Here is a 24971-nt window from a genome sequence, read left to right as displayed (position 1 = left end):
CACTGGCGGACAGTGAACGACGCTGTTGCCTTTGAAATGGCGTTTGTGCACTTACGTACGCCGTTATTTATGTTTATTGTGCTCGTTTAGCTCCTCTCTGGCTCTGTTCTCCTATCCAGTTGTAATATCTGAACTTTGTCTCAAGGTTTGGCCATTTCGTAGCTATTAAACAATAATGTGGTAAAACTGATTGTTGATAATTTACTCTGCTTAATAAGGCCGCAGCTACAGCCCAACTCGCGTAGGGATTACAGCCGCTCTCGAGTGCTCGGCCTCCCGCAGCCACATTTCGGTGAGTTGCTTGATGTGATTCTATCTCTTTTGCACATTCACCTGGCCGTTAGTTGTTTTAGACTAACTCATTGGTAACTTTTCCAACTGTATATTGGGTTTACTTAGGTTTAAATACAAACTTTGTAGCGTCTTGTGTTTTTAGCATCTCACTAAATGTTAGCTATCGAGCTAACTTACGCTGTTGGCTAACGTTAGCTCGCTGGCTAATACGTGTTAGCGCTCCAACTGCAGCATCGAGACCGCGACGCTTTTAACAAACACCGTAAGAGAACATTAAAACATGGTATTAGCGATAATTGTATAAAATAGGAATTCCTTTTAACGTTACCGACACGACGTTTACAACCTAGCAGTGCTGCTGTGTAGTTTGTATTGGAATAATGTCAAAATAATAACATTGTACTAATATTCAGCAGCGCTCACATCATTTCGAAAGTGTGTCAGGAACTCAATAAACTCAATTATCTGTGTGAACTTTCTTAGCGCTCCCACGGTTTAGTACATTAATGAGGTGAGTTAATGTTAAGATGATTTCTGAAGGGACTGTCCTGCTGCTCCATCTCCACAGGTTCTCTGCTGAAGGCTGTCGGCCATGAGGATCAGGAGTCTGCCAGTGAAGTTCAGAGTTCAGTGCAAAGATCACTCTTCCTCTTCCTCCGCCTGTGTTGAAGATTCAGCTGTTCAGATTGTTCCTGCCCTCTGAATGTGATTGTGACTTTAAGTGAATAAGTCTTCAAGCTAATAAGTCCACACACAGAACAGACAAACACACACAGTATGGCCTCTGTGCCGGTGTACTGCTTGTGCCGCCTGCCCTACGATGTCACACGCTTCATGATTGAGTGTGACATATGTCAAGACTGGTTCCATGGAAGGTAGGTCCTTTTTTCCAATCACTATGGTTGCACATTGTGTTGACAATTGGCTGCATTTATTAAGATTCCAATGATTGTTGTTTGTTATGATCGGGTCATATTTGTGGTTTGATTCCTGTAGTCATGTTTGTTGTAAGATGGTGTCCTTGTCCCTGTTCAGCACACTCATGTCTAATGTGTTTCCCTGTGTAGTTGTGTTGGAGTAGAGGAGGATAAAGCAGCAGAGATCGACCTGTACCACTGCCCCAACTGTCAGGTCTCCCATGGGCCGTCTGTCAGTAAGTTAACATTCAGTAAGGGATCGTTTCTAATTTAGTATTTCATTATTTGAGTATTCTATTATGATTTGGCTCTTGTTGATCTTTGTTTTTTCCTCTTTCTTTATTTCTTAGCGCGTAAGCGCAGAGGAGGCAATAAGCAGAGTGATGGTGCTGCGGCTGCAGCCAGAGATCCAAGTCGACCTGTAAAAACAGGCAGCCCACAGTTTGTTAGGGAGTTACGGAGCCGCACATTTCCAAGGTAACCCATCAACTTGTCTACAAAGGCAGAAGAAGTCTGTATTTGAATGTACAAATGTTAAGAATGTGCCGTAGTAAAAATGTTGCTTAACCTGAAGTCATTTACACTACAAACTCAACTCTCATGCGTGTTCCTCCAATACCTTTGTCAGGGCAGAAAACTACAGATAGTCTCTTCTGTCTGTCCCTGCCTTTTGTTTGAGACAGTTTTTTGACCCCAGTGTGTTTTTGTGACAGTGCGGATGAAGTCCTGTTGAAGCCATCAGGGGCCCAGCTGACAGTGGAGTTTCTGGAGGAGCATTCGTTCAGTGTTCCTGTCATGGTGCTGAGGCGTGACGGCCTCGGCATGACCCTTCCCCCTGCATCATTCAGCGTCACAGAAGTGGAGCACTACATCGGTAAACCTTACAGCATCTTAACACATCACCATCTATCTAAGGATGTTTTCTTTTGAATTACTCTCTTTTGTCATGCTCACCTCTCAGTCGCATTCTCTCTCCGTGTCATTTGCAGGTTCAGACAAAGAGATCGATGTGATTGATGTGTCTCGACAATGTGACCTGAAGATGCGTTTAGGAGACTTTGTGGAATATTACAACAGCCCCAACAGAGACCGAGTGCTCAATGTCATCAGTCTGGAGTTCTCTGAGACCAGGTACATTAAGAAGCTTCATCATATGGATGCCTGTGTTACTTTGTGTTACTCTTTGAGGTCTTAGGTAACCCCAGTCTTAAGTTAGTGTTATTACAAATGTTCTGACGACTAAAGAGAATTTATTCCTTTATTTTAGGCTATCAAACCTGGTGGAAACTCCAAAAATAGTGAGGAAACTGTCATGGGTGGAAAACCTCTGGCCAGAGGAGTCTGCCTTTGAACGACCAAATGTGCAGAAGTACTGCCTGATGGGCGTGAAGGATAGCTACACAGACTTCCACATCGACTTTGGAGGCACCTCAGTGTGGTACCATGTCTTGAAGGTGAGAGAAAGAAACTGTTTTCAGTGATGTCCGGCTTCTAAATAAGCCAGGAGTTATTTGACTGTATACTACTTGTTTATTTGAACAGATTTTGGTCAGTAATGTGTGTGTGTGTGTGTGGGGGTCTGTTTTAGGGCGAGAAAATCTTCTACTTGATTTCCCCGACCACTGCCAATCTGTCACTGTTTGAGCGGTGGAGCTCCTCATCCAACCAGAACGAGATGTTTTTTGGAGATCAGGTTGATATGTGTTACAAATGCTCAGTCAAACAAGGGAACACCCTCTTCATACCAACCGGTAAGCTGCCAGGTTTGTTTTGTAGGAGGGAGCTTAAGCGACCTTAAGTGCGCATCACAGTACAAGATGTAGTAAAATAACAATACTGCGTTTGTCCTCCAGGCTGGATCCACGCTGTGCTGACTCCAGTGGACTGCTTGGCCTTTGGGGGAAACTTTCTCCACAGCCTAAACATCGACATGCAGCTGAGGTGAGTTCAGGCACCTTTTCTGTCCCAATTTCACATTTTTCTCTTCCTATTCTCTTTGGTCACGTCACTACAGAGGTAATCTTCTATTGGGGGTAATAATCCTGCATCACTTCCTCCCCCCTGTGCTGTGTTTTCATTTCCCTCAGGGCCTATGAGATAGAGAAGAGGCTAAAAACAGCCGACTTGTTCAAATTTCCCAACTTTGAGACGGTGTGCTGGTACGTTGGAAAGCATCTCCTCGATACGTTCAGAGGTAAGATATTACAAATGATGATGTTATCGAGATTTCTCTAATATTCGTCCTGAAACTCTTTATTGCGTCTACACATGGATGTTACTAACCCCACTGTATTGTCTTGCAGGGTTGAGAGAAAACCGCCGACACCCTGCCACTTACCTGGTGCATGGTGCTAAGGCCCTGAACAATGCCTTCCGCACCTGGACCAAGAAAGAGGTACGATTAGAACTATGGGCATACCTGCCTCTGTCTTTTATTCCTCCTCCTCTCCCTTCCCTTTTAAACCAGTTCCGAATGAGTGGCACCACAATCTGTATTACAAATACAAATGGACATGATTGATGTCAGTTTTGCAATCTAATATTTATTTGTTGTTTCTTCCCCCTCAGGCTTTAGGAGAGCATGAAGTGGAAATTCCAGAAACCATAAACACCCAAACCCTGGTGAAGGACCTGGCCAAGGAGATCCGTCTGGTGGAGGTTTGTTGTTGTAGAATCGTGTTCTTGTTTGTTTTCATTAAAAGGTTTGTTGATGGTTTCTAAAATGAGCGTTTCCTCCTCGGCCCTGGATTTAAAAATAACTTCTTCCTTTGACAGGACATTTTCCAGCAGAACATCGGCCGCACCGGACCTCAGTTTCCTGGTTCACCGCTCTCCAAAGCTCCCCTGACTCCTTCTCAGAACTCAGGTCGTCCCCCCGGGAAAAAGAAAGCTCCCAAACCGATAGTGGGTCTGGGGCCCCCGGCGAGCAAGAAGAAAAATCAAAAGGGGCTCCTGAAGGCCGAGGCAGGAGAACTCGATCTCCTTGAGATCCACACCAAACACACACTCAAGAAGTTTCAGCCTGGTAAATCCAAGAACAAGAACAAAGTAAGAGGTTTGAGAGGACAACATGAATGCTTCTGCAGCAGTAATGTGTCTCAATGCTTCATCCTAATGCGTGTATGCAACTCTTCTCCCGTCTCTCCAGTTGGATCTGCCTTTGGAAGAGTTGGAAGGGAAGCTAAATAAAAGCAAGTTGAAGCTCGTGCTGACGAATGGAAAAATCCAAGGGTAAGCTTGGATTTGAACCTGAAATAGTTGAGTTATGTTCGGTGAGAGGTTTCATGTTTTATTGTCAGAGCTTGAGGTCTGCGTTTGGCTTTTCCCCACTTTTAGCAAGAAAGAAGGTCACTCGGGGAGCAGTAATGGAGCAAGAGGCGCCGGAGCCTACAAACATCTGGCCACCGAGGGATCCAGTCTGTCTGACCTGGAGTCTGAGGATGAGCTTCAGATTGATGAGACCCCGCCTCCACGACGCAAATCTGCAGGACCAAGCAAGAAGAAGAAACTAAGTGGTGAGTTTAAAATCTGATCAATCCCTGGTGGCTTTTTGAACACGTGGATGTCGGATAAAGGCGATCATCTATTAAAGGGGTGTGGTCTTAATTATAATCTAAGTGTCAAACTATGTGTTCAGGTCTCCCCAGAAAGCTGCCTAGAGCCAAACCCTGCTCCGATCCCAACCGCATCAGGGAGCCAGGAGAGGTGGACTTTGACATCGAGGTGAGATGATTATGGACGTGCCCATGAGGTTTGATGAGGCCAATGAGGAATTCAAACGTGTGACTTCACCCACGGAGCTTTAGCTGTGTGCTGCTTGTTGTCTGATGACTGGTGCTTGTTTGTCGGCGTGTCTTCAGGAGGATTACACCACAGACGAAGAGGCTCTGGCCGTACATGGAGTGAAGGGGGGAGCGGGGGGGATTCTGGACCTGCTTAAAGCCAGCAAGCAGGTGGCAGGCCTGGACTCTGGAGCGCTCAGGTTAGATCCCTCTGTCCTCCTTTGAGCCTTTTTAATGGGGTGAGAGGTGGGGATCGCATGTGAAAATATCTGGACATGAACATTTGAAACACACCTCCTGACTTATAAACCAGAGCAGCGCTGCAGTTTGGAAGATGACTTCACCTCATCTCATCAGAACTCATTGTGTAGTTGACACATTTACAGCTCCTGCCTGTGTGTTATGTTTAAGGGCTTGTTTCTGACATGATGAGTGATTGCTCAACCCTGTCCTCTCTCTCTCAGTGAGGAAGCCCCAGCCTCTCCCAGCACTCGGGATGCCATCCAAGGCATGCTCTCCATGGCCAACCCACCTTCATCGTCCTCCTCCTCTTCCTCCTCATCTCCCCTGTCTCTTTCTGGAGGCCTGACAGAGGGGTTGGGCGTGGTCAAGGAAAAGGGAGGCCGGGCTGTGTGGGTGACTGGAGGGTCCAAGAAGACGGGAAGTTCTGATAAGAAACCAGTCATCCAGCGTCCTGGGAAACGACCAATCAAACGCCCAGCTCGTCACCTTAGTGATGAAGAGAGTCCAGATGAGCAAGAGACTCTTGGCACCTGTTTTAAAGATTCAGACTATGGTGAGCAACACACTGGTGGATGAACATCCGATGCTGCACTAATGGAGAATAGAGCTCATGGTTGATCAATCCATTGTTTTCAGTTTACCCATCCTTGGAGTCTGATGAGGAGGACCGCGCTAACAAGGCCAAGATGAAGAGAAAGAAGAACTGGGATGACACACCCTGGAGCCCCAAGGGTACCTGGCTTCAGCCTACACAAAACATCAGATTAGTTTTTCCCCGTTGTTGTTATCTTGATTGATACCTTGTGTCTTTGCTTCTCCAGCCCGGGTGATGCCCACTCTGCCCAAACAGGAGCGACCTGCCAGAGAAGGAGCCAGAGTAGCATCTGTAGAAACGGGCCTGGCTGCAGCTGCTGCCAAACTGGCACAACAAGTGGGTTAAGGAACACAGTTCATAAATAAACAATAAACTCAGCCTTATCAGAATATTTCAATATTTGTTTTGTGTGTAGGAGCAGCAGAAGCCTGCTAAACGGAAATACACCAAGAAGCAGCGTCCTCCTGCTCCTGTGGCCAGTCCTCCCCCCGTGCAGGCCGAGCCAGCCCCCCCCTCCCCACCACCTGCTCCAGAGTCCTCAGCAGACCTGAGCCCTGACAGGAGGATGGAGTACTACTCTGCCAGTCTGATGGACCACGAATACACAGCAGGACCCGGACCTTTTGGGCCCGGGGGCCCTCGAGGCAGCGGTGCCATGGCTCCCGGTGTGTTCCTGACGTCACGGCGACCTTCCCTCTCTCCCCAGAACAGCAGCACTCACTCCCACTCTAGTGCATCTCCTGCAGGTCCAGCCAGCCAGGGCAGCACTGGAGTCGGTCAAGGTAAACAAACAAACATCCAGCATGATTTCTGATTCTGTGAACCGGCGTGTTCTCATTTCTCTTTCTCTCTCTTGTGTTTAGGGAGACGTCCAAAGAAAGGACTTGCAACTGCAAAACAGAGACTTGGAAAAATTCTGAAAATTCATCGCAACGGCAAACTTCTCTTATGAGAGCAGATGGACACATGAGTGAAGATTTTAAATGCAGAAGTAGAAGAAGGGTTTTGTTTTGATCTGCTTGAAGGACATAGTGATAGTTATCTACATTTTACAAAGTTGTTTATTTATTTAATCTGTTATTCCATCTCCCCATATCTGGGTTGCCGTCGGTTACCCTGTGCAGTTTAGGAGCGATCTAGTTTGTCCCTTTACACACACACACACACATACATCTGCATATCTTCAGTAGCATATTTCATGACTTTATTCTGCATATTAAGTAACTCTTATTTAAAACATGACATTTTGAGAAGCTTTTCATAAAAAAAAATGTGACACTTATTTAGCTAGCTTGTCTAACTAGCATAATAAAAAGACAAACTAATGTCTCATTTTCTTTAGGCTACATTTAGACTGCTCAGTTTTCTGTCCACACATCTGTAAAGGGAAGGAATAAAAGGTTTCTAGTTTTATGTTTAACACATTTTGCAAATACTAAGTTGTATTTTTAGTTGTTTTACCTCATCAGATAGAATGTTGTCGTGATGGATGATTCCAAGTCAACACCAACTTAAGCAGAATAAAGAGTTTAGCAGAAATCAGGTGCACGCACCTGAGGAATTGGCTGTTAATCAATGTTTGCAGACTTGATGTTATCTTATACAGCTTAACACATGATTAGAAAGAATGCCAAAAGTCATGTTTTTCTATTTATTCAGATCATATTTATTTAACAAGGCAGTCATTTGCCGTTTTAACTGTAGGGTTTGTTTCCCGTTGATGTTCTCACCAGCTCATGTTTTGGAAGTTTAGCTCCGTTTTCATTTTTACCAACCACTTCACAGCGTTGCATTGTTAGATTTTCTCTTTTTGTTACAGTTTCAGCAGTCATTTGTAAATAAATTGTAATATTTGTAATTTATATAGCTACATGAGAAAAGCAGCAAAAATATTGGGACTAGTCTCCTGCACGTCACCGTTTGTCTCCTAGGTCTGAGCGTTGTTGGGACAGATGTAGAGACGTGCATTCTCTCCACTGAAGCTTTCTAACCATCAAGTTCTAGCAGCAGTGTAGCCTGAGCGGCGTGACAACATTAGGATGGGGCGAGATGTGCTTTGATTTGTAAATATATGTTGTAATTTAATTTCTTTTATAGTTAAAAAAAAAAACCTTTGAACTCTTTTCTTAACATGTACATGATACATTGCTGTATTTGAAAAATATATGAGATAGTTCTTTTTTTATATTTGTACGCAGTAATTGTCATGCTTAGTTTGTCATGTCGTCTCGTCAGTGTAATAACTGAAATGTGCTGGAAACTAACTGTTCTTGTTTAATTTCATCTTTTTAAGTTCTCTTCTATTAATTCTTGTGTTGTATTCTGTATGTTAAACATGATGTGTTTAAATACGACCTGAGGATAAAACCAGGGGCTAAATATCTTCTTTCAATTAAATTATTCGAAATGCCCGAAAACAAAACCACCAAAAAGTGTGAATCAAGGTCCAAATAGATGTTTTTTTTAAATTGTGCTTTAATCTGCAGAAACATTTATTGAAATGTGTCTTGTTTCTGATTTGGAACATTCATCACAAAAGAAACATAGTGTTGTATTAAACACATCTAGGGTTCTTTGTTTTTCTCCCATGAGATTTCTATTTGTGGTAGAGCAAATGTATGAGTCTCGATGTTAAGAAGCCACCTAGATAATAAGTTGTAATTATTAGCGGTGAACACAGTTTTTTCTCAGGGTTTTCCCCTTTGTTATTCTGGTTATTGTAGTGTTATTTTCTTATCCAAGCATCACTTTCATTGCTTAATGTTAAATGCATTTCCTCTGTTCAAATCGGCATTAAAATACATTTCTTATTAAAAAGGTTTATTCTTTATTGTTGTGACTTTGAAGACACTTTAACATTGAGCGTAATTAAAATATATTTCCTTAGAGTTTGGCAGGTTGTGCTATGTGCCCGTCTACACACGTGTAGATCAAGACTCTGGGGCCTAAACACAGATGAAGAGTTTATAAGAAGGAGCCATAAGGCGGAATCACACCGTTAAGTCTCGTTTTCCCAACAATTACAAGGGAGTGCCCTGAACAGACGCAGCGGTACGGTATTCTCGCGAGATCCAAACTGCCTGTCGCTAGTGCAAGATGGAGAAGTGGATGTAACACGCATTCGAGGTAAGCAGAAAGACTTATTCCCGAGCGTTACAGAGGGCTTCAACTGACATGTTCTATATACTCACCGTGTTTCACGACCGCCATCTATGATATCCAACCGCGAGTGGGATCGAAGCCCTCAAAGCGAGTGTCGGTTGTGGCAAAAGTACGGATCTTCGGTATAAACCGCCATTTTTAATTTAGCCATGATCCCAATGATAGAATGAGCATTGTGCGGCGCTATCGGGGCTAGCTGCTAGTTAGCTCGAGCTAAACCCGCAAACACAAGCCGCACGCATGACACACACACGCATGTCCCCCGTCTGTGTGCGTGTGTGTGGGTCTGTGGGTTCATATGCGTACATAAGGCAGAGCAGTGTGCGCGGAATGCTCCGGCTAGCGGCGGACGACCGGTGAGAGTTTCAATAAGTGTCAGATTGCTGATTAGACTTTTGCTAATCTGTTTCCAGGAGCCGTCAAAACTGAGCCTGAGCCCGAGTTACTGAGGCTAACACACAGTGAACTGCTGCTTAACGAGCTATCGTCACACAACTTTGCTAGTGTTAGCGTTCACATTGAGCTGACGCTAGCTGCGCAGCTACAAGCTACAATGTTGTTGGCGAACAATGTGAAGTGATTTGACATGAAGACTGAAACGAAACTGAGACAGATAGAGGGGATTAGAACCCAGAGGGCGGCTGTGATACTCCATGTTTGTCTGGATGTTGTGTTCTAATGTGAATGGGCTTAACAACGGAGACATTCTGGATGTTTCTGGATGAAGCCTCATTCAGGGAGATCTTTGACCGATTAGACTCATTTCTCTCCGTCAAAGTAGAAACATTGGCCTGTTTCATTTTGGAAAATCAGGAAATGTGCCTCTTTTTGAAAGATCCGGATAATGTTTGATCATATAGCTTCCATAGCGCCTGCTTCAGATCAGACTGAGCCCTGTCTGCTGCCCGTCAGACCTTCAGGCTCAGTCACCGTGCTGATGATGATGGAGGACCTGTTGCTGAACTGCTGCATGTTCTCTGCACTGATCCATCATGAATACAATGTCTGATAGGATGTTTTTGTAAATTCATCCGGTTCCATAGCAGCCATGTTGAACTTGAACTTGAACATTAAAGCTGGCACATTTGAATTGGATGTGTAAATAAATGTTTGCAGAGCTTCTTTCTGCCTCTTATCACTTAAAGAACTCTTAATTGTATACCTTTTTTTTTTTCAGGATGAGTCTTGTGATCAGATAGAGCTATTTCATTGTGATTGTGGTATTCATGGTCACTTGGAGGCAGGTTAGGCGGGTAGGCATCAGGCCGATTGTCTGGCTGACAAATTGGTTGATCTGCATTTTGGCAGATGTAGAGAGGGAGGTAGTGGTGATGTTGCATTTCCAGTCTGAGCCTCGCATCAAAGTAGGTGAAACGCCGGCACAAGAGATGCAAATCTGACCCGAGTGCCTTAAATACAAAGCCTGGAAACTTAAAAGTGAAGAAGTGCAGAGAACTAACAAATAGAAATCCTATATAGTAAATATGTCCACTAGTACATAACAGGAAGCAGGAAGGCCGAAGCTGTGGAAGCGTTGGGTCCTTTGTTGTTCATTGCTGTTCAGTGTCTCCCTGTTCATCTTTGCTCCTCATCTTAATGCTCAGTGTGAATTTCCCTGTTTCATTTTCTCTGACTTCAGCTGTGTTCTTACGTTGGCTTACAGATCATTTAAGAGACTGCGAAGCTAGCTGAGGAGAATGGTGGCGCTATTGAGCCAAAGCAGCTTCTGGTATGTACTGTGAGCTGATGTTACTGCATTAACACAGACAGTAGAATACATAACAGATTGACTCATTTTCCATCTTACATCCCTGAAGGCGGCTGTCATTTCCAACATAGTGCATTTGTCAGATGTTTGTGGATTCTGAATTGTTGTAGTGAAGTTTTGATGAGCGAGATTTCAAGTAGTATCTATTTCATATTAGTTAATACAAGTAAAGGATTGTGTTGCCACTTAAAGACACGGGTGCTTGTTTTTCCCTCTTAGCTTGAGTTGAGTTTCATGTGATTTGCTGAGATTTCCCATCATCAGCTACAGGTCACTCCATAATAATCAGGCTCAGTCATGGAGCATTGGTGGTGCTACCAGTGAAAATGTATATTTGAGATGTCAGAAAAATGACAAATGTTCTTAATTAACCCAGAGATGTGGTTTACAGTTTGAAGTGATTAATTTTTAATTTCCATGTCTGAATAACAACTGAACTTGCCCCATGTTATATCGTTGAAGTTTACATTTATCTGTTTCCAGCACAAGTGTGATGGAAACAGAAGTTGTTTTGACTTTTCTCTTTCTGTTGTAGCTCTGGCATGGCCCGGGCCTGAGCTTATTGCTGCCTCTAGTTAAATCCCTTCCCCCACAAGAACATAACACATTATAGCAACATAAACAGTGCCACTTAGCTCAGTACCCTTTAAACTCCAGAACACCTTATTTTCACCAATATGGAAGGCTTGAAATCATTGGGTGTATTCTTTGAAAATGATCTTATATTATATTGAAGACAGCTGCTTGCCTCCTGCTTGAATTTTCAACACCAAGGTGTGAAGTTTTATATATATATATATAGCTTACACACACAACACAGCTTCAGAATGCAAGACACTATTGTGGTCATGTATTCACTGCATCTATTGATTTAATTTGAGATATCTACTTTTGCGCTGATGATCAGTGGTTAACTTCAGATCTTACTCATACACAAACTACAAGGCTTACTAGGTGTGTTAAGCAGTTTTAGAGGTTATGAATTCTACGGTTTTACAGGCGACACAAGGCCACTACTAGTATAATATTCCAGATATTGGTGTTACTTTGTTCTGTGTTGATGTACCGGCTAAACACAAATTCAACACTACTGCTTCTTGAGATGATGGGCAATGCTGTTTTGTCGCACACAAATCTTAATGTAATGTGTAACTGTTATTAAAAAGCACTCATCTAAAGGGAGACGTTTGGAGGGGAAATAGTGGATAAATAGAAGCGTAAGTTTAATCAGAGCGATGACACTGAGCCTCACTTCTAACACCTCTGTGCTTCATGTTAGTTGTTCCACCCGCAGCTAAATATGCTTCTAGTTTGTTTGTCGTTGTAATGTTGGCTTTGGTGTTAATACATGATAATATTACTGTGATGAGTAATAATGAGTGCTTTGTATTTTTAGCCCTGGTTTGTCTGCTGCATACTTACAGTATGTTGTGATGTACATAAATAAAATGGCTCCCTCGGTGTGTGAGAGTTATGCCTGATAAGAATAGTTTAGAGGAGGATGTAGACCTGCCAAGCTCGTCACTTGTCCAGCGGTTCGGTGCGTATTCATACGAATGTGATGACTTTTTGCTGGTCGTTAAATATTAAATGTTCAAAGTTCGCCCTAAAATGTTGGAGTCCCTCCGTCACCCAAACACTCCATATTGTGCCCTGCATCCATAAACAGGCCGCTCGTTCATAACGTTATTCACTTTTTGCACACTACCCAGAGTCATGATGACTGTGCCTGTATGCTGCGGACACAGGCGCGTATCCTGCTGAATGAATGTAGCGGGGAGTTGTGTCCGTACTCGGTAACTGCTAGTCGCTCTTTGCCTCAGCGAGAACCGAAAACACAACTCGCAGTGTCACGTTAGGACCGAGAATGATTCAGCGACTTATTCTCCGTCCCTGCTCGCTGCTCTACTAACGTTAGCTACGCTGCTAGCTAGCGCGTGCTGCGGCTGGTTAGCCCCGGAGGCCAGGTAAGACCGGGGGCCGGGGTGAAGGAGGCTCGGCTGGGTTCAAGTGTCTCACACACACCAGACTCACCGCCGCTCGTCGCCGAGGCTTGTTTACGGTTTTCCCGCTACTCCGAGCGCGGATATAACGGGAGTAGAGAGTGCGGGCTTCTGTTGCGGCCTGTGCATCCCCGACCTAAATTAAGAGTCGGGTCAGGGGCAGCGTGGTGAATGTGTGCGGCACGGACTGACAGCTGTAGCGTTAGCACAGGGGCCTAAACCGCACGGCTGGTGTTGGTTCTACGTTAGGAAAGTTAGGAGACATATTGTGTTTGCGACGTAGCTGTTTGGCTGAACTATTAGCAAGTGATGTGTGTAATTTAACAGAGCACCGCTTCCTACAGGTAGCTTTCTGTTAGCCACTGAGCCACCCCACAGCTAACATGATAGATTTGAGCTGTTTGGTCCAGATTGTTTTGATTTGTCTGAATTGTGGCCAGCTGTTATTTTATCAATTTGTATATAGCAAATATCCGCTGATAAAGCCTGCGCTTCACTCCCTCATATAACGCTGTGCTCCTAGCAGGACTAGCATTAGCTTGCTAGCTGTGTATTGCCAACTTGTCAGTGTCAAATCACGTAAGTTAATAATGACGGACAATTTAGAGAGGCAGCAATCTGTTTTTAATAAGGCATCACATCGACACCAAGTTATAGAAACGTAAACGACCACACTGCTCGGCCCAGCCGACATTAATGAACTTTGTGTCGTATGTTCCTAGCCGGGTGCTAACGCTTTGTTTTGGTGTGTTCGGTGATGAAAGAACCTTGCTGAATAACCTCTGTTCAAACTACATCATACAGGCTGGGCATTGACGGATGCGAACGGCTACAGGTTTGAAGCACTAAATCTGTCAACTTGTCCGTCACTCCCGCCCGTAAGCGGGTCGTTTTGTCACATTTCGCGGCCGGTAGCTGGTGATCTCGGTGTGCACTTGAGACGCAGCACCAAAGCGTCTGTTCCCGCTTCACCTTTAGCTCTTTACATACCAATGACCCATCGTCTCCATTCATACATCTCATAAGCTACTGTGCACTCTCTCATGTCTCTGTGATGGCATATTGACTTGTCTTGATTACAGGACATCATTACTAGTTTGGTTTGACCAGAAAATGGCAGATGAATGAAATGTATAATTTTTACAGGAAACATGACCATAGTTAAAGTGAACAAAGTTAAATGTGTCAATGCCCACATTTCTTTGTAATAATAATCTAAGTGGCATCATTCCCATTTAAGTGTTAGTTTGGATGACATCACTGTTGTAACTTCCTTAGTGTGGATGACATCACTATTATCACTGCTAGTGTTATGACATCACTTTTGTCCATTTAAGCACCTTTTTTTAAAAGCAACGCTTGAAGCAAACACACATTTGACCTTGTAATTTTATGTTTTGTAATTAATCACTTTAAAGGAACATAACCTAGTCTTGTTTTGTGCGCAAGATTAATGTCCACCTCCAACATAGATATTATCAATAATAAAATCAACAAGTCTATTATAATAACACATTATGTGTCATCTTGTTTTTAATGTACACAGAAATTGCTCATGAAATAGAGGATCGACAATGAAGGTCGACAGAAGCAAGTTAAAGAAAACCCCCACTGAAGCTGTGAGTATGATAATAATCCAGGCTTTATGATCGGCCCTAGGGTCTTTAAACCTTTCCTGGCTTTTCCTGTCCCTGACTCTTGTGCTCTCTCTGAACCACACAGCCGGCTGACTGCAGGATACTCATCGAGAAGCTCAAAGCTTGCAATGATGAGCAACTGCTGGAGCAACTGCAGCACATCAAGACCTGGAATATTGGCAAGGTAAACCAAAGAAAATAGTATTTATGTACTGACAGGACGGGCTTCCCACACGTCAGGGATTATTCTGGGATTTTAACAGAAATGTTGATACAGAGCCAGAGAAGGAGAGTAAAGGGAGACTAATGCTAAAAGCTTCTTTGAGTCCATATCGGTTTTGACTGATGTAACTATTAATTGTGTATTAATTGAAATTGCATAAATGCTGTCTTTGGTGAAAAGCAGCAATAAAATGCCATGATATAAATAAAATAGTAGTTCTAGACACCAATTGTTATTGCACATACCATTTGTTCCACGATGTATTTCCATTTGCCAGCCTGAAATTGCTTCCATTTTGTAAAACAAACGGATGAAAGCGTACTTGTAATCTACCCTAATGTATAATTATCATGGGACTCGCCTCATTGTTGGTATAGAGCTGAATGAGACAAAACAACACAATCTATTTGGTGCATGGAAGACGTGTGAGGCGATCAGGAACCACTTATAGTTCACTTACACATTACAATGTAAATAGTAGCACACTAGACAGGGTGTTTAGGAAAACAAATAAACCTCAATTACTGCAATTCTGATGGCTTTAATTTTCTGTTGCACTCTGAATTTGTCTGTAGTCCTTTAAAGTGATAACTTTATGAGCCATATGTTTATTATGAGAAGTGCTATAAGTACAAGTAGTAAACAACATGGATATCACCATAATGCATTTCTTCCTTCAACAGTGTGAGCTGTACCACTGGGTGGATCTGCTGGACCGTTTCGATGGCATTCTGTGCGATGCGGGTCAGACAGTGGAGAATATGTCATGGCTGCTGGTGTGTGACCGTCCGGAGAATGGACAACTCAAAGCCCTGCTTTTGGCAGTGCTTAATTTCACAGCTCTGCTCATTGAGTATAGCTTCTCCAGGCATCTCTACAGCTCCATAGAGGTAGGCTGCAAAACCCAGTGCAATTTGCAACCATTTCCTTGTTTAATCTTATCTGGACTGTGTTCCTGTCACAGACAATGGCATAAAGCAGCTTACTAATGTCAAACTTTTGTCTACCACTCCCACCCCCTTTACAGCACTTAACCACCCTGTTAGCGTCATGTGATATGCAGGTGGTCCTGTCTGTGCTGAACCTGCTCTATGTGTTCAGTAAGCGCTCAAACTACATCACAAGACTGGGATCTGACAAAAGGACGCCTCTACTGGCTCGTCTGCAGCACCTGGCTGAGGTCAAACCAATGCTACGCTTTTTGTAGCTCTTTCAATATAAGTCCATTTGTCCCTCAAAAGAGCAATATTGTTTATTCTCTTTGTTCTTTTTTGTAGAGCTGGGGAGGAAAGGAGAATGGTTTTGGTCTAGCAGAGTGCTGCAGAGACCTGCCTATGACGGTAAGCATTTCTCACTGTAATGCTTAATAAGTGCACCCAATGCTTTGGACTGCTTTTTAAAGTAATTTTTTTGTCAACTGAGACAAATTGTACACTATTTATAAACTCCAATCCCTGCTGCCCCCTATTGATGTATTTACAGAAGTACCCTCCCAGTGCCACCACACTGCACTTTGAGTTTTATGCTGAACCAGGTCCAGAGGTCAAAGTAGAGAGGAAGGTAAAGGCAAAAATCATTATTAATGAAGTCATTAGACTAATTGAAATGTTTGGAACAATTTCCTCTCTCAAACTTTGTCCTGTACTAACCTCTGAACCTTGATTCCTTTTCTTTTTGTTGCAGCAGACGAGTAGTAACACACTACACTATATTCACATTGAACAGCTTGACAAGGTACAATCAAATGTTCACGTTGTCTCAGACATTGTTTTGTTTGCTTAAAATTCTACTTAAAATTGCCTCTTATGTCAGATTTCAGAAAGTCCCTCCGACATCATGGAGTCCTTGACAGTGATGTACAACATCCCTAAAGACAAGCAGACCCTTCTGTTCACACACATTCGACTGGCCCATGGGTTCTCAAATCACAAGAAGAGGCTGCAGGCTGTGCAGGCCAGACTGCATGCTATCTCTATACTGGGTTAGTAAAGTTCTTCCTCTTAGCACACGGTGACAAAAGGGATCTCTGCGAAGTTTAAGTGCTGACAAATATGTCCTCCCTTACAGTGTACTCCAATGCACTCCAAGAGTCTGCCAACAGTATTCTGTATAATGGCTTGATAGAGGAGCTGGTGGACGTACTACAGATTACTGACAAGCAGCTTGTGGTAAACACTGGTCTTCTTTTATTTGTATTTCTGTCTTGTGTCACTGCACTGTTGTGATCGGGTGCTGAATCATTTTCTCTTTTCTGAAAATGTCCGATGTTGTTCCTCAGGATATCAAGGCAGCATCTTTGCGCACTTTAACGTCAATTGTCCATTTGGAGAGGACCCCCAAGCTCTCCAACATCATTGACTGTACCGGCACTGCCTCCTACCACGGCTTCTTGCCTGTGTTGGTGCGCAACTGTATACAAGCAATGATAGGTGAGGAAGTCATGACCTCAAACTTGATGTTGAACAATTTACCAATGCACACAAGAAAACCTGATAATTAAAATGGACTCTTTTGTGTTAACTATAGACTTTAATTTCCCAGATCCTCAGATGGAGCCCTACCCACACCAGTTTGCCACCGCACTCTTCTCATTCCTCTACCACCTGGCTAGCTACGATGCTGGAGGGGAAGCCCTGGTCTCCTGTGGCATGATGGAAGCTCTCCTCAAGGTAGGCAGTGATCAGAGAAACTTAAAAGGCAACGTTTTGGTGCACGAAAAATAGGAGCTAAGTGTGGATGAGAGGTGAAAATGGTGAGGGAAAATGTCTTCTTGTGGACCTGGCCCCATTTTGCCATTCTCTCTTTTGCTTTCTAGGTGATCAAGTTCCTAGGTGATGAGCAGGACCAGATCACCTTTGTGACGCGAGCAGTGCGGGTTGTGGACCTCATCACCAACCTGGACATGGCTGCCTTTCAGTCTCACAGCGGCCTTTCCATCTTCATCTGCAGACTAGAGGTTGGTGTCGCAGTAACACAACAGTCTTGAGCTACAAAGTCACTGAAAGCTGTGTTCAACCTCTGTGCTCACTCATCACTCTGCATCACCTTGTTCACGCAGCATGAGGTGGACCTGTCAAGGAAGGAGTGCCCTTTTGTCATCAAGCCAAAGATCCAGAGGCCCAGTGCAGCTGTGGAGTCTGAAGACATGGACACGGACATGGACAGTGAGTCACTCTCCTGTAAGCATACTGAACCATCAGAAAGGCAGTCTCTCAGTGAAGTTTAGACTTGGAGGTCTACGCTACACGTCGTCATGGCTGTTATACACAATAACCTGTGTATTCTTTAGTATTGTGGTAATAAGTGCTGTACTCTGCATTCCCACAGTGTCAGAAGTTGCCATGGAAAGCAGCCCCGGACCTTCAACATCATCTGGTTCCAGACCAGAAGTGGACCACAGAACCCCGAGTAGTACAGCCAACACGCCTCGTGCAGGTACAAACATATATTTACACACACACGCACACACACACAAAGAGGCTTGCTTAAACAACATGTATGTGGTGTCATGCTGCCATTTTTGTGTTCCACAGGTATGCAGTGTATTCCCCAGAGGGCAGCTCTGTTGAAGTCGATGCTTAATTTCTTAAAGAAAGCCATCCAGGACCCGGCCTTTTCTGATGGCATCCGCCACGGTAAGCCTTTGGCATTTCTCTCTAATTCTTAAGCTCAAAACATGATCATCAGTCTCATCTTAGTCTTCTTCATGCATATTGAGCAGATTTGTGATTTGTAACCAAGTGGTCGGCACATTTCATTATGCAAATGTTTCTTTTTCTCCAGTAATGGATGGGTCCTTGCCTACCTCACTCAAGCACATCATCAGTAATGCAGAATATTATGGCCCTTCACTCTTCCTGTTGGGTGAGTACACAGCACCACTTCAGAGGAGCCCTGCATGATTACACAGAGGAGTTATGAATTATGATTAGTAATGTCCATTTCGTAAACCTTTGCTGTTTTCCTGCAGCGACGGAGGTTGTGACAGTGTTCGTGTTCCAGGAGCCTTCCCTGCTCTCCTCTCTGCAGGATAATGGCCTCACTGATGTCATGCTGCATGCCCTTCTCATCAAAGACGTGAGTGTGTGCTGTAGTTGTCTCTCTTTCTGAGAGATCAGTCTTATCCGTCTCAGTCTCTAGTCTGTCTGTGCTGAGTGTTTGACTTGCAGCATAGGCAGGTTGTCTATTTGGAAAAGTGTTGGTTCTCTTTAGATCAGGCTCAGACATGCACACATAATGCTGGTCAGTTGGTCGACCCTGGTCCAAATGTCAAGTTTAAACACATGGATAATCACTTAATCAGGTTTGGTATGAATGGCCGTGCGTGGGTCGGCCCTGTATTTGAGATAAAGGTTAGAAACAGGCTTGATGGGTGCGGCTCATTATCCTCTTATGCTTCTTTCTGCTTGATTCTTAAATTGTTTCTATTTTCCAGGTTCCTGCTACCCGTGAGGTGTTAGGTTCTCTACCCAATGTGTTCAGTGCCCTGTGCTTGAATGCAAGAGGGTTGCACTCCTTTGTTCAGTGCCAGCCCTTTGAGCGCCTCTTCAAAGTGCTTTTGTCTCCTGACTACCTGCCTGCCATGCGGCGGCGACGCAGCTCTGACCCCCTGGGTGAGTTGGACTGTGTGTGCAGTGGAAAGTCATTGGTGATATTCAGATGTTGATCTCTGGTTGTAGTTTAAGCTGATATATTCCCATATTTGCCTACAGGTGACACAGCATCAAACCTGGGCAGTGCTGTGGATGAGCTCATGAGGCATCAGCCCACTCTGAAGACAGATGCTACCACTGCCATTATCAAGGTAGGCACCAAAGTCAATTTGTTCCATTCTCAGGTGCCATCACACAATCTGGCAGGATGATTGAATGTGAACTTGCATTTCAGTTACTGGAAGAGATCTGCAACCTGGGCCGTGCCCCCGAGTACATCTGCCAGAAGCCATCTATCCAGAAGGCAGATGGCACTGTGGCGGTGCCACCAGCACGCTCGAGCCACGCTGCTGAAGAGGCTTCAAGTGAGGACGAAGAGGAGGAGGAGGCTCTCCACACATTCAGCCAGCAGCAGGGGGAACCAGAGAGCAACAGACAGTCAGTGCCACTTGAACTGTATGACGCTGAGTTCATAACACAGTAGAATAGAACAACTCCTTGCAGAGTTTGATTCCTTGGTTTATTTATCCAGTTTTTAATGGTTTCTTGGTTGTTGTCCTTTTCATGTGACATGTGGTTTCTTGCAGGGTGGTTGGCACTGAGGAGAGGATACCGATCCCTCTGATGGATTACATCCTGAATGTGGTCAGTGCTGCTTCTTTGACTTTCAGGTTATCTCCCATGTTAAAGAACCAGAGCTTATGTGCTCACCTCTCTTGATCTTATATTCTCAGATGAAGTTTGTGGAGTCCATCCTAAGCAACAACACCACTGATGACCACTGTCAAGAGTTTGTCAACCAAAAGGGGCTTCTACCCCTGGTCTCTATTCTGGGCCTGCCAAACTTGCCCATAGACTTCCCCACATCTGCTGCCTGCCAAGCTGTGGCTGGTGTCTGCAAGTCCATACTGGTGAGAACAAACTCCAACGCACTGTCGGTCTCACATTGGTTTGCTGCAGTTTTGTGACTGAAGCCATGTTTCCACTCTTCTCCTCTGTAGACTCTGTCTCATGAGCCTAAGGTGCTCCAGGAAGGCCTGTGCCAGCTGGACAGTATCCTGACAGCCCTGGAACCACTCCATCGCCCCATTGAGGTGCCCGGTGGATCTGTGCTACTGAGAGAGCTGGCTAATGCCGGCCATGTCACTGATGCCACACTGTCGGCCCGAGCCACACCACTTCTACATGCACTTACTGCAGCTCATGCCTACATCCTCATGTTTGTCCACACTTGCAGAGTAGGACAGGTAAATATTAAGTGTTTGTATTTTAATTCTTTTATTCTAGCTGTGCTTACTGTATTTTTGTTGTTATTCTACTTGTCTCATTTAAAATCAGGTTAACATTGTTTTGAATTCTTTTGAATTGGGGATTGAGTTTTGAAAATGTTGTCTCATCAGCTATGAATGTGTTTCTCTTTCTCAGAGTGAGATCAGGGCAATCTCAGTCAACCAGTGGGGCTCTCAGTTGGGCCTAAGCGTTCTCAACAAGCTGAGCCAGCTCTACTGCTCTCTGGTGTGGGAGAGCACAGTGCTGCTGTCCCTGTGCACACCAAACAGGTACGCCTCCTCTTCTTCAATCTTCATTTTTATCATGAAGTCTTCAATAAGCCTGTAACACCACGTCTCTCCCCAACAGTCTGCCTCCAGGCTGTGAGTTTGGCCAGGCAGATATGCAGAAGCTGGTGCCCAAAGAGGACAAGCCATCTGGCAGCACTGTAACAACCGCAGCTTCTGGCTCCAGGAGAACTGGTAATGTGGCCATTTAATTATGTTCACTGCTTAGAGCACTATCCAGACACGTCCCCAGGTGAGCACTAACGCTTTAACCTCTCCCAACTTCATATCCTGTGCCTCTCTGCAGCAGAGTCTGAGGCCGTATCCGTAGATGCCTCTTCTGGTGGCCTGCTGGAGGGCATGGGTCTGGACGGTGACACGCTGGCCCCTATGGAGACGGATGAACCCACTGCTACGGACCCCAAGGCCAAATCCAAGCTCACTCCAGCTATGGCCACACGCATCAAGCAGATCAAACCGCTTCTCTCTGGTGAGTTAGATCAGACTTTTTCTCAGTTTGAATCTCTTTACCAGCTGTGATGTATTATTGAATAACAGCGTTCCTATTTTCTTTATTTTGAGCTGTTGACTCTTTGCCTGAACACCTTCTGTCTTTCTCCAGCTTCATCTCGACTTGGCAGGGCTCTGGCTGAGCTCTTCGGTCTGCTGGTGAAGTTGTGCGTCGGCTCCCCAGTGCGGCAGCGTCGCTCCCACCATGCCACAAGCACCGGCACGACTCCCACACCTGCTGCCAGGGCCACAGCATCTGCCCTCACCAAACTCCTCACCAAGGGACTCAGCTGGCAGCCCCCACCTTACACACCCACCCCCAGATTCAGGTACGAACAGCTTCCTGCTACCTGCTCTTGGTCATTCTTGTGTGGATTGCATACAGGAGTCATGTTGGGTTGTTGTCTTTCTTGTGGCAGGCTGACGTTCTTCATCTGCTCAGTGGGCTTCACATCTCCCATGCTGTTCGATGAGAGGAAGTATCCCTATCACCTCATGCTGCAGAAGTTCTTCTGCTCTGGGGGGCACGACGCTCTGTTTGAGTGAGTGGCTGACAGGAGAAGTTATATTTTAAAATGATCTGTTTATATCGATAATCATCTAAATTAGTTCTGTGAGTTGTGATGATGATGATGATGATCTCTGTGCAGGACGTTTAACTGGGCCCTGTCCATGGGGGGTAAAGTGCCTGTGTCTGAGGGTCTGGAGCACACCGACCTGCCAGATGGAACAGGAGAGTTCCTGGATGCCTGGTTGATGTTGGTGGAAAAGATGGTGAACCCCAGCACTGTACTGGACTCACCCCACTCACTGCCAGCGAAAATGCCTGGGGTCACTCCCACCATGCCCCAGTTCAGCGCCCTTCGCTTCCTCATAGTCACCCAGAAGGTCAGTATGCATCTCATTTAGATTCTGCTTGTGAACACCGACTCCATGTGATGCAGTGCTGTCACACAGATTGTGATGCAAATGTAGGAGGCTTTTGCTACGATGAAAATTGTCTCTTGTTTGTGTGTTGCTGTTCTATCATTGTGTAACGCTGTGTCTTTGTCTCTTAAGGCGGCATTCAACTGCATTCGCAGTCTGTGGAATAGGAAGCCCCTGAAGGTTTATGGAGGCAGGATGGCCGAATCCATGCTGGCCATCCTCTGCCACATCCTTAGAGGGGAGCCTGTTATCCAGGAGCGCCTAACCAAGGAGAGAGAGGGGACCGTGCGCCCAGAAGAGGAGGTGCCCGCCACTGGTTCTGTTCCAGCTGTTGGGCCACCTACTGGGGCTGCAACAGTTGGAGAGGCACCGCCAGCAGCTGTCACCGCTCCTGCAGTACCAGCTGTAGGAACAGCTGAGGATTCCACCAATTCCACTCCTCGCCGTGAGCCCCAGGTCAACCAGGCCCAGCTTACCCAGGTATGGGGGAAAGCCGTGTCAGGCTCTGGGAGCCCTCCTACTGGTCTCTCACCTCGGTTGAAGGAGAATGTGGCGGTACAGGCACTTATTTGCGTCTAGTGCTGTATCCTCACGTTTGTGCTGTCATAGGGTGATCGTCTTCGGAGCGGTTGTCGGTTAATGAACGGGGGAAAATTGTTCGCTGAGTTTGGGTATTGTTCGTAATTTGACCACCTCCTCTACCTCGCAGCTCGGGTCTGTTCCTGCAGCTTTGTCGACTTGCTGTGCCATTGCTTCAGGCGGTTTTGATAGCACAGGTCAACTCTTCAGTTAGATATCTAGGTGGCTTTAAAAGCGAGAAACGGAGCTCCGGTGTTAACCAATCTTCCTACCCCCGTGTTCTGCATGAACTGAATCCTCGGCCACCATTTGTTTTATAACAGGGAAGATGGAGAGGGAGAGAGAGGCACGCACAGGTCCGCCAGCAGCACGTCCAGCAGGTATAAGAGCCATCAGGGAGAGGGGGAGAATTTGGAAGCAAAGGTGCTTAGAGGGAGGGAGTAAAGACTCAAGACATTCAAGAGAGGGAGGATTAATTAGGCAAGAAGAGGTGTGAGAATAACTTTCATCACATAACTGGTCTTGAAACCATTTGAGGCAGAATATGAGGATAGTGTAAGAGAGCAAAGATCTGATTTGGATACAAAGACCTGACAGAACTGAGGTGAAAAAGTGGAAGTCATTAGCTTTCTCTGGACCTTCATGACCTTTTTCAGGTCTTTTTAGTCCCTCCCCCTTTTCTGTCCTTTGTTCATCTTGGTAAACAAACCTTTTTTCTGTGGCACTCCAGCTCATGGACATGGGTTTCTCAAGAGAGCATGCCATGGAGGCCCTGCTGAACACCAGCACCATGGAGCAGGCCACAGAGTATCTTCTCACTCACCCTCCACCACTTCTCGGTGGAGCAGTCCGAGTAAGACTACACGGACAGAAACTCTCCAAGTCTTCAGGCTTCACAACGCATTTATACGGCTGACATTGCTCTTGTATTGTTTAAGCAGGACCTGACGATGTCCGAAGAGGACCAGATGATGAGGGCCATTGCCATGTCTCTAGGACAAGAGGTCAGCATGGAGCAGCGCTCCGACTCTCCTGAGGTCTGTCATTCATACTGGTCAGATGGTACATGAAAATGGATACTGGCCATTTTGGTAAGCAGATGGTAACATGTCAGTCCCTCTGTCGCTCTCAGGAAGCTGCACGTCGCCGCGAAGAGGACGACAGGCGAGCCAGGGAGCGGGCCGAGGAGGAGGAGGCCCGCTGCTTGGAGCGCTTTATGGAGGCGGAGCCGCTGGACCCCCAGGAGCTGCATACCTTCACCGACTCCATGCTGCCCGGCTGCTTCCATCTTCTGGATGAGCTGCCCGACACAGTCTACCGCCTCTGTGACCTGCTAATGACGGCCATCAAGAGGAGCGGCCCAGAGTACAGAGACCTGATCCTCGGTCAAGTCGTTAACCAGGTCAGTGGATTCCAAGCATGTTGAGACTGTATGAGTGTATTCTGAGTCCTTAATGCATGTCTGCCACACGATCAACCGTCTGTATCTCCTCACAGAAGCGTGAATGTTAGGAATAAAGATTTAGGATTGTAAATGACTGAAAGCCGTTGTGATATAGTTTTCTTGTTAACTCCCAGGGTAATGGGAGATTTTGCGACAAATGGAGACTGAAGGAGAAATATGCAGTGAGCTGAAGGTTGTGCTTTGTTCTGTAGGTGTGGGAAGCAGCAGACGTGCTGATCAAAGCAGCAGTGCCTCTGACTACCAGCGACACGAAGACGGTGTCCGAATGGACCAGACAGATGGCCACGCTGCCCCAGGCCTCCAAACTGGCAACTCGAATTCTGCTGCTCACGTTGCTGTTTGAGGTAAAGTACACGTTCTGTTGAGCTCTTTACATTTTGACTCGCCCACTAAGTCTTGAACGATACACCTTCCAGATGGTCATGTGTGTTTTCTTCTGTCCACAGGAGCTGAAGCTGGTGTGTGCCAGAGTGGTGGAGAACAGTGGGATCCTGGATTTGCTGATTAAGCTGCTTGAAGTTGTGCAGCCCTGCCTGCAGGCAGCCAAAGAGCAGAAAGACATTCAGACCCCCAAGTGAGTTCAGCAGGACCCTAAGTCCTCGTCTTCTCCAACAGAGTAGACATGTTAAAGTAATGGCACAGTCGGCTTTGAGCCTCT

The 24971-nt window shown here is 45.4% G+C and overlaps 2 protein-coding genes across 26 annotated transcripts in view; both read left to right on the top strand.

The window, feature by feature from the left end:
- The first annotated feature begins 12 nt into the window (after positions 1 to 12).
- On the top strand, positions 13 to 8636 carry phf8 (PHD finger protein 8). 3 transcript variants are annotated; one of them, XM_076171901.1, is made up of 23 exons: positions 13 to 145; positions 219 to 292; positions 863 to 1169; positions 1362 to 1462; positions 1562 to 1688; positions 1925 to 2085; positions 2201 to 2342; positions 2479 to 2665; positions 2800 to 2962; positions 3065 to 3152; positions 3299 to 3405; positions 3515 to 3606; positions 3780 to 3869; positions 3987 to 4259; positions 4360 to 4442; positions 4548 to 4726; positions 4849 to 4934; positions 5072 to 5193; positions 5458 to 5789; positions 5873 to 5968; positions 6058 to 6167; positions 6247 to 6613; positions 6695 to 8636. In XM_076171901.1, the coding sequence occupies exons 3-23, from the start codon at positions 1072 to 1074 to the stop codon at positions 6781 to 6783; spliced, it is 3093 nt and encodes a 1030-aa protein (XP_076028016.1). In that variant the 5' UTR covers positions 13 to 145; positions 219 to 292; positions 863 to 1071; the 3' UTR covers positions 6784 to 8636. The 3 variants fall into 3 exon arrangements, with proteins under 3 accessions (XP_076028016.1, XP_076028017.1, XP_076028015.1); XM_076171902.1 differs by having other exon boundaries at positions 13 to 292; positions 1362 to 1447; XM_076171900.1 differs by having other exon boundaries at positions 13 to 292.
- A 231-nt stretch (positions 8637 to 8867) lies between these two features.
- The window catches only part of huwe1 (HECT, UBA and WWE domain containing E3 ubiquitin protein ligase 1), a 32553-nt gene continuing 16449 nt past the window's right edge, over positions 8868 to 24971 (top strand). For 5 of the 23 annotated variants that reach the window (XM_076171859.1, XM_076171862.1, XM_076171856.1 and 2 more), the window contains exons 1-38: positions 8868 to 8957; positions 10657 to 10722; positions 14311 to 14383; positions 14487 to 14585; positions 15308 to 15514; positions 15652 to 15804; positions 15902 to 15964; positions 16107 to 16184; positions 16308 to 16358; positions 16437 to 16605; positions 16692 to 16792; positions 16903 to 17053; positions 17151 to 17293; positions 17440 to 17580; positions 17683 to 17803; positions 17952 to 18059; positions 18158 to 18259; positions 18408 to 18488; positions 18595 to 18701; positions 19060 to 19237; positions 19337 to 19428; positions 19512 to 19732; positions 19864 to 19921; positions 20011 to 20187; positions 20278 to 20523; positions 20702 to 20835; positions 20915 to 21027; positions 21140 to 21322; positions 21455 to 21671; positions 21762 to 21884; positions 21993 to 22230; positions 22402 to 22749; positions 23172 to 23228; positions 23579 to 23701; positions 23787 to 23885; positions 23981 to 24250; positions 24505 to 24657; positions 24760 to 24887. In XM_076171859.1, the coding sequence (XP_076027974.1) occupies positions 14339 to 14383; positions 14487 to 14585; positions 15308 to 15514; positions 15652 to 15804; positions 15902 to 15964; positions 16107 to 16184; positions 16308 to 16358; positions 16437 to 16605; positions 16692 to 16792; positions 16903 to 17053; positions 17151 to 17293; positions 17440 to 17580; positions 17683 to 17803; positions 17952 to 18059; positions 18158 to 18259; positions 18408 to 18488; positions 18595 to 18701; positions 19060 to 19237; positions 19337 to 19428; positions 19512 to 19732; positions 19864 to 19921; positions 20011 to 20187; positions 20278 to 20523; positions 20702 to 20835; positions 20915 to 21027; positions 21140 to 21322; positions 21455 to 21671; positions 21762 to 21884; positions 21993 to 22230; positions 22402 to 22749; positions 23172 to 23228; positions 23579 to 23701; positions 23787 to 23885; positions 23981 to 24250; positions 24505 to 24657; positions 24760 to 24887 (5078 nt within the window). In that variant the 5' untranslated portion in view covers positions 8868 to 8957; positions 10657 to 10722; positions 14311 to 14338. Of the gene's footprint in view, positions 8958 to 9250; positions 9350 to 10656; positions 10723 to 12556; positions 12729 to 14310; positions 14384 to 14486; positions 14586 to 15307; positions 15515 to 15651; positions 15805 to 15901; positions 15965 to 16106; positions 16185 to 16307; positions 16359 to 16436; positions 16606 to 16691; positions 16793 to 16902; positions 17054 to 17150; positions 17294 to 17439; positions 17581 to 17682; positions 17804 to 17951; positions 18060 to 18157; positions 18260 to 18407; positions 18489 to 18594; positions 18702 to 19059; positions 19238 to 19336; positions 19429 to 19511; positions 19733 to 19863; positions 19922 to 20010; positions 20188 to 20277; positions 20524 to 20701; positions 20836 to 20914; positions 21028 to 21139; positions 21323 to 21454; positions 21672 to 21761; positions 21885 to 21992; positions 22231 to 22401; positions 22750 to 23171; positions 23229 to 23578; positions 23702 to 23786; positions 23886 to 23980; positions 24251 to 24504; positions 24658 to 24759; positions 24888 to 24971 lie in introns of those variants that run through there. The other 18 variants (XM_076171865.1, XM_076171864.1, XM_076171860.1 and 15 more) reach the window with 16 other exon arrangements.

Source organism: Genypterus blacodes, unplaced genomic scaffold, assembly GCF_046128005.1.
Source record: "Genypterus blacodes isolate CSIRO-AG114 ecotype Tasmania unplaced genomic scaffold, CSIRO-AGI_Gbla_v1 ptg000274l_1, whole genome shotgun sequence".
NCBI lineage: Eukaryota > Metazoa > Chordata > Actinopteri > Ophidiiformes > Ophidiidae > Genypterus > Genypterus blacodes.
Note: the sequence above shows the minus strand (reverse complement) of the source record. Positions and strands in the feature narration are given on the sequence as shown.